At 40.6% G+C, this 7,265-nt stretch overlaps 1 protein-coding gene across 1 annotated transcript; it reads right to left on the bottom strand.

Annotated features, from left to right (window-relative positions):
- Positions 1-3,688: 3,688 nt before the first annotated feature.
- LOC101093799 (olfactory receptor 52D1-like) lies at positions 3,689-4,798 on the bottom strand. The gene has a single exon (XM_003992865.6). It carries the CDS (start codon positions 4,784-4,786, stop codon positions 3,830-3,832), a length of 957 nt encoding a protein of 318 aa, XP_003992914.1. The 5' UTR covers positions 4,787-4,798; the 3' UTR covers positions 3,689-3,829.
- Positions 4,799-7,265: the final 2,467 nt, after the last annotated feature.

Genomic DNA, 7,265 nt, shown 5'->3' with positions numbered 1-7,265 from the left:
ATCATAACTAAAGATATAGATTAGAAATCTGATATTTCTAAGATCACTCAGCAAAAATACAGAGTTAAAACTAGAGCAGGTTTAGGAAAAAAGCTGTGCAGAATGTCAGTATTTAGGGAAAAAAATTGAAGAATCATTTGTAAAGGAAACTGAAGAGAGGTGAACATGGAAATCAGCCTAGGACCAGGGAAATGTGGCTCTACCTAATCCAGGAAAAGAGAAAGAGTCAAGAAATAAGGAACAGTCAACTGTATCAACCTCTCAAGTGAGAATCCAGCACATATAGTGATGGTGAGGTCAGTGGTGGCAGTGGAAGCACAGTTTTATGGCATGATATTACTAAAGTATTACCCATGGGAGTGAATGAGAAGTAGGAGAGAAGATATGAAGGAATCTGATGGAAAATAAGCATGTCCTTGAGCAGCTCCTGGTACCCTGACTTGCACCAGGCTTTAATATACACACTTCTCTTTTTGCTGCCCACGAAAGGGAAAAAGTTTAATTATTTTAGCCAAAATCAATGGATAGAAGTAGAGAGATGAGTTAAGACCAATTCCCAAAGGATGATACATGCCGGCATCATTTCCCAAGTTTTAAACAAAAGATAATGTGTATATTTTAAGGAACCTCACCAGGAGTGTTTGGATTTTAGAGTGAGCACTATGTAGGCCAAGGGAATCATTGATGCATTCTGGTGGAGCTGGTACAGGGAAAAATTAAGAGATTGCTTTGGTAATAATTCAGATGGTGAAAGTCTCTACTCAGGCAGATATGGTATAAATGAATGGGCAGGAATGTTTGTAGAAAGGCTATTAAATGTGAAAACTAAATGGACACGGGGATGAGAGTAATAATAGTCAAAGAGAAGTGGAGGATTTTAACCCAGGGCTGAGAATGACAGTGCTCTTAGGAGAAAAGTGACAGGAAGTCCTTCCTCTGTGACATCAGAAGTTCTCTTCTCAGCCCAGCATTCCTGCCTGAGAACATCCACAACTGACAGGAGACAAGTTCTTTGGTTTCTACCGTGTCTGTCCTATGATTGTCCCCAAAGGAGGGTAGATGCTGGTGAGGGAAATAACATCTGTTGCTCTCCTGCCATCTTGCAACCTAAGTAAATAATCCATATGATACTCACAACTGCACAACAAGGAGGTTTGTAAGATACCTCTTGCTAAGGATGAGGAAACTAAAGTTTCAATCATGGTTTAGATAACATGATCTAACTGAAAAGTGACTGGCCTGGTATTCATAACAAGTCTGATCTAAAAACCATTTTCTCATATATAACATACTTCCTCCCTTTTACCCTAATGGATTTCTTGGCTCTCATGTCTTCAAGCAAAGAAATAATACGGAGTACTGCAGTGACATCTGTGAAAATGGCCAAGTAACAACCTCGGAAATTTTCCTCTTCCATTGAAACAATGAGAAAATGAGAAAAATGATAGTCTAAATCAAACCTGTTTGGAATTCTAGACATTAAACCAAGGTTTGCATCTATGCAGGGAGATTGTATTTAGGAAAAATAGTTGAATTTTTGTAAGATTTGTGGCTTTGTGTCATTTTGATTTGTTCTAATCCCATTTCCTCACTCTCCAGCTCTATAGAAGTCTTAAAGATTGTCAACCCGTGTGCAGAGTGAAAACCAGTAGCCTGGTGGCATCAGTAGATGGCAGACTGGGGCTGGACTTCTTTCAAAATGTCCTTTAGAAACTTGTAATTATTTGACCTATTTGATACTTCCTGTAAAGACCACTCTTGCAAGGCTGTCTCTATTTGATCTGATCTATAGCTCTCCTAATAGAAATATCCTTTTTCCCTGTGGGCATTTGTTAAAACCAATTACAGGCAATCAGTTAACTTTGCAGCTGCCTGTGATAGTGGATAACAATTGGGGAGAGTAATAAATTAAGTAAAAAGCCAGAAAGGAAAAGCTGAAGAATGAGATCTTTATAAGAACTTTGAATATTTTTGACATATCCCTTAGATATACAAGGCCATGTGCAAGTTAGGGCTCTGCACATTCCCAGGGCTGTAGACATGACCAGAAAAGATTTGAGTTGTTTAAGCGACCAACTTCGGCTCAGGTCATGATCACAACATTGATGAGTTCGAGCCCCACATCGGGCTCTGTGCTGACAGTTCAGAGCCTGGAGCTTACTTCAGATTCTGTGTCTCCCCCCTCTCTCTACCCCTCCCCTGCTCACGCTCTGTGTCTGTCTCTCAATAATAAATAAACGTTAAAAAAAATTGTTTTAAAGTCCAGTTTTCCAGGGGTGCCTACGTAACTCAGTTGGTTAATTATCTGGCTCTTGGTTTTGGGCTCACATCATGATCCCATGGTTTGTGAGATCAAGCCTGACATAGGATTCCTGCTGACAGTGCAGAGCCTGCTTGGGATTCTCTCTCTCCCTTTCTTTGTGCCACTCTTTCACTCAATTCTCTCTCTCCTTCTCTCTTTCTCTCTCTCAAAATATATAAATACACTTTAAAATGTCCACTTTTCAGCAGATTATGGGGCATCAAAAGAAACAAACAAAAAGAATAAAAAAAGTATGGCCCATACACAGGAAAAAAATATACCAATAGAAACTGTCCCTGAGAAGGCCAAAACACTGAACTTAATAAACCATGACTTTAAATCAACTATTTTAAAAATGCCCAAAGAACTAAAGGAAACGATGATAGTGATAATATCAGTTAAAGAGATAGTAATTATTTTTTAAAAGAAATAGGGGCAATTAAAAATGCCACTTGGAACTCACTGTTTCAATTAGAATCGATTGCTACTGCCAATGAATACAACAGATGCTTGGGTGGCAGTGACAGGAAAATAATTTATAATATATATATTTTCAATGAAAACATTGATTTTTACATGCAAAAAACTGAACAAATTCCAACTATGATGAACTTAAAAAGACACAGCAACTAAAGTCAACAATGGACTGCGCATAAGGGTACTGGGACTGGTCAGGTTTCTATAACAAGGGATGAAATTATGGCTAAATAGAAGTAAACCTTACAATCAGAAGGGGGGGGGATAATGGGAGAAAATGTGGTTTTACTGAGCACTAATCATATCCCAAGCACTGCCTAACCTTTATTAGCAGTTATAATAATTATGTCAGCTCAGATAATACAAAATAAATCTTATATAAGTTGTAAAATGGAAATAATGTCTAGAGAAGTTACATAACATTTACATCTCATATTTATTTATTGGGTATTTTATATTTCAGACACTATTCTCAGATTTCTACATACACTCAATAATATGTCAATCCTCACCACAACCTCAAGTGTTAAATGTTATCATTATCCCCTTTTACTGTTGAGCAAAGTAGAGATAAAAGGCAGAGGAGCCGGGATTCAAACACAAACACCCCCATGCTAGTTCTCATGCTCTTGGCCACTGCCCAGCGTTTTGGAGTTCATATCCAAAGCACTCCAAGTGTTCAGGTTTTTGTTTGTTTTTCACGTCACTTCCCAGTAGAATATTTCTGCCATGAGATGCAGTGTGAATTCCAGACAGGAATGCCTTTCTTCTTGGTAAATTATAGTCCCTACTGAGATGACAGGAAAAATTTAACCTCATTCTTGGCAATTCAGAATTGGTCAAGGAGCACATTCAACGTCATATTCAATGTATCCAATTTATCTGACCATTTCTCTTCCAGTGCTTCCTGCCATGTCACTCTGCCTCTCACATCACAGGCTTCCATCCATGTTAAAGTTCTAAACAATCATCCTTTACCTTTATCATTTACTTTATCTTTTACCAAGTATCATTTACCGTTCTTTATCATTTCCAACAGCCGCTCAGAAGTCATACTGAGACCCTCCTCAAGTGAAGCAGCCTCAGAAGTCGGCTCCGAATCTCCTTGGTCCTAGCCCCATAGATGATCGGGTTGAGCACAGGAGGCACCAGCACATACAGGTTGGCCAGAAAAATGTGCACATTCTTGGGGACTCGGTGCTGGCCAAAACGGTGGGTGAGGAAGGAGAAGAAGGCAGGAATGTAGAAGACCAAGATGACCCCCAGGTGGGAGCCACAGGTACTCAGAGCCTTGTGCCTGGCATCTTGAGATGGAAGGCGGAAGACAGCATGGAGGATAAAGCCGTAGGAAATGGCAATGAGGATGGAATCCAGACCCACGGCCAACAGGGCCACAGTCAGCCCATAGACAATATTGACAGTGATGTTGGCACAGGCCAGGCGAGCGATGCCCATGTGCTCACAGTATGTGTGGGCCATGACATGGTGACCACAGTAAGGCAGTCGCCTCAACAAGAAGATGAATGGGGAGACAAAAACTATGCTACGGAATATGCTGGCAAGTCCAATTTTGCCTATGACAGTATGGTTGAGAATAGTTGTGTATCTCAGTGGGTTGCAGATAGCCACATAGCGATCAAAGGCCATGGCGAGAAGAACTGAGGACTCTAGAGCATAGATAGAATGGACACAAAACATCTGGGCCAGGCATCCACCAAAGGAAATCTCTCCAGTATAAAACCACAAAATGGCTAATGTCTTGGGCACAGTAGTGGAGCTGAGAGCCAGGTCAGTGAGTGAGAGAAGGCACAGGAAGAGGTACATGGGTGCATGAAGAGCCCTGTCTGTCACAATGACAAGGATGAGGGCAGCATTCCCAGTCAGCGCTACCAGATACATGGTGCAGAAGGGGATGGCGATCCAGACGTGGGCCCACTCCAGTCCTGGGATCCCAGTAAGGATGAGTGTGCCTGGGAGACTGTCATCACTGATGTTGGAAACTGACATTCTGCTTGGCAAACAAAGGGCTGTATCCAAGGGGTGATGGAATGCCTTCATATATTTGGTTCATCACCTAAAAGGGTAACCTTTCTGTGACACAATTTTGTTTACGTTGAGAAAAACATACATTGTTTTTAATTGTTTCCAAATCTTAAAATAATATGTCTCATACAATCCATTTCTTCTATCTGCTATTTTCTTTACTCAAAATCATGTTTTGATATCCACATTCCAAGCCCCAATCATACCTAAGAACGCTTTGTAAGGCACCTGGATTCCTAAACTTTAGTCCTAATTTGTCAAATAATGATGCACAACCTTGAGAAAAAAAATCTTTTCCCTCCTCTAAGCAGTCTCCAGTTATGAAAACCAATGAGTCTGGGATCCTAGTCCCAGGTCTTCTGGATATTCATGTTCAGCATTGGATAGTCCCACAATAATATAAGATTCATTTTTTTCATTTATCTGTTGGAAATGAGACCACCTGCCTTACCTATCTCACATTTTTGTGGGTGAGGTGTTAAGTATATGGGATTAAAACGTTGGACACCAAAAATAATGTCCTCCCCCTTTGTGCAAGCTCTTTTTCCTGTAGCCACATACTGGAGTGATAAAAAGTATCATACCTATCATACCTATTTTACCAAGGGAAAGTCCACGTTCAGAGAAATAAACGGATGCAATCCAGATCACAAAGCAAATTACTATCAGGACTGAAATTATGTCTCACATCTCATGATTCAAAGTTGGATATTTTCACATCACTTGGCTGTCCATTTATTTGGCCAATATTTGAATTCCTTTATTTTTCTTGCCAGACGCTCTAATATTAATATTTAATGCTATAATCATTTTACTCATTTCTGGATTTCGAAAAGACAGATACAATGAAAGCCCTTCTTATTTGCCTGGGGACTTCCACTGATGGAAGTCCAGCCAGTACCGGAGAAAACTGTGGGCGGTCAAGTGGAAAGCTGGAGTCACTACCACCTTCTCCTGCCCCCCCTTCCCAGCCTATTCTTGCTAGCAAAGGGAGATTTCCAAAGATTACTGTAAGGAAGCTGCTATTTTGTGAGATACTCTGGTATTCTATGTGAGTACCAGAAAGATGAGGTCCAAGCAACGTTTCCACCCCCCACCCCCTGCCCAGGGAAACAACGTGAAAAAGACATTGAACTGGAGCACCACTTTGGGTGGAATGGGAGAACTCTCCCAAATTTGCCCCACTCAGCCTTGGCTGTGGATCACCATGATGCCTTGGAGACCTAGGCTTTTATCATTAAACTCTGAGTTCTTTCTTTGAGCATAATCTTTTTCTAGAATGTGATTTCAAAAACATACCTGTGTCGAGTGCCATGTGTTCACAAGCTGAGCATGCTGAGCCTGGAGCTTTGTGATGGGTGTCACATGTGAGTGTGGGGCTATGTGGGAGAGTATGTGGTGGAGCAATAGCTTGTGCAGGTGTCGTATGCCTGAAGGCAGTGGGTTGTTTAGGGATGTGAAAGCTGTGTTCTTGTGCAGGTTGTATGGACGTGATTTGGAGGGTAAAGGGGGCTGAGTGTGGAAACTGAGTTCAAAAGTCTGATCTGTCCTCAATTTTGTGAGCCCATTGAGTATCTTCAGCATAGTTTTGAGTTCCAGCCTCCTCTGATTAAGGGATTTGGTAAGTGAGGCTATTTACAGACTCTCTGTGATGCTCAGTTATGAAATCCCAATGCTGCTTGCTCTAGAGATTTGATCCGTGGTGTTTATTCCTAGGGAGATAATAAGGAGTGGTTGGAAAACAAAGATTAAGGCATGAGGAAAGAATATTTTCCGTAGGATATTTTCAAGGAAAGTGGAAATAAAACCTAGTAGGTTTTATGTTTCTTTTCCCTTCTCTTCTCTTATATCCTCCGTTCTTTCCTTTTCTCTGCTTTCCCTTAATTTTGTGTATTTCACTGAATTTCCATGTATCGTGGTCCACGGTATTCTATGTAGACAAGGCATCACAAATGTTATATGTAAATACAGTGGTAAGAAATGACAGTGGAGATGCTCCTGCTCTGTTGTCTCATTAGCCTTAATACGTTTAAAAATTAATTATTAATAATTTTAACAACATGGAAGCAGAATATTAAACAAACACCGGACCCTTCTAAGTGTGGGCCTTATGCTACTGTGCAGGTTTCACACCCACGAAGCTTGCCTGGAAGTGGAGCGATCACTTCTTTAGCCAAATTCCCCCAGATCCTTTGACATCAGCCATCCATCAAACCTTCACACCAAAGATTCCTTCCCCCCAAAGACTTCAGAGTACTGCATTCTTTTCCTTTGTTCATGCCTATTTCCTCTCATGTTAATACAAACCAGTGGTCTTCAAAAACCTTTGCCTGGGAATTTGCCAAAAGAATTTTGAAATAGTATATGCTCCCTCAAAAATATCAAGTTGACATCTAAGAATTGTCATTTAATACTTAAGCACTAGAAAAGGATATGATGTTCA

Source organism: Felis catus, chromosome D1, assembly GCF_018350175.1.
Source record: "Felis catus isolate Fca126 chromosome D1, F.catus_Fca126_mat1.0, whole genome shotgun sequence".
NCBI lineage: Eukaryota > Metazoa > Chordata > Mammalia > Carnivora > Felidae > Felis > Felis catus.
Note: the sequence above shows the minus strand (reverse complement) of the source record. Positions and strands in the feature narration are given on the sequence as shown.

What these genes read in the sequence shown, in the direction of transcription:
- LOC101093799 (XM_003992865.6), bottom strand. Translation starts at nt 4,786, where the DNA reads ATGTCAGTTTCCAACATCAGTGATGACAGTCTCCCAGGCACACTCATC.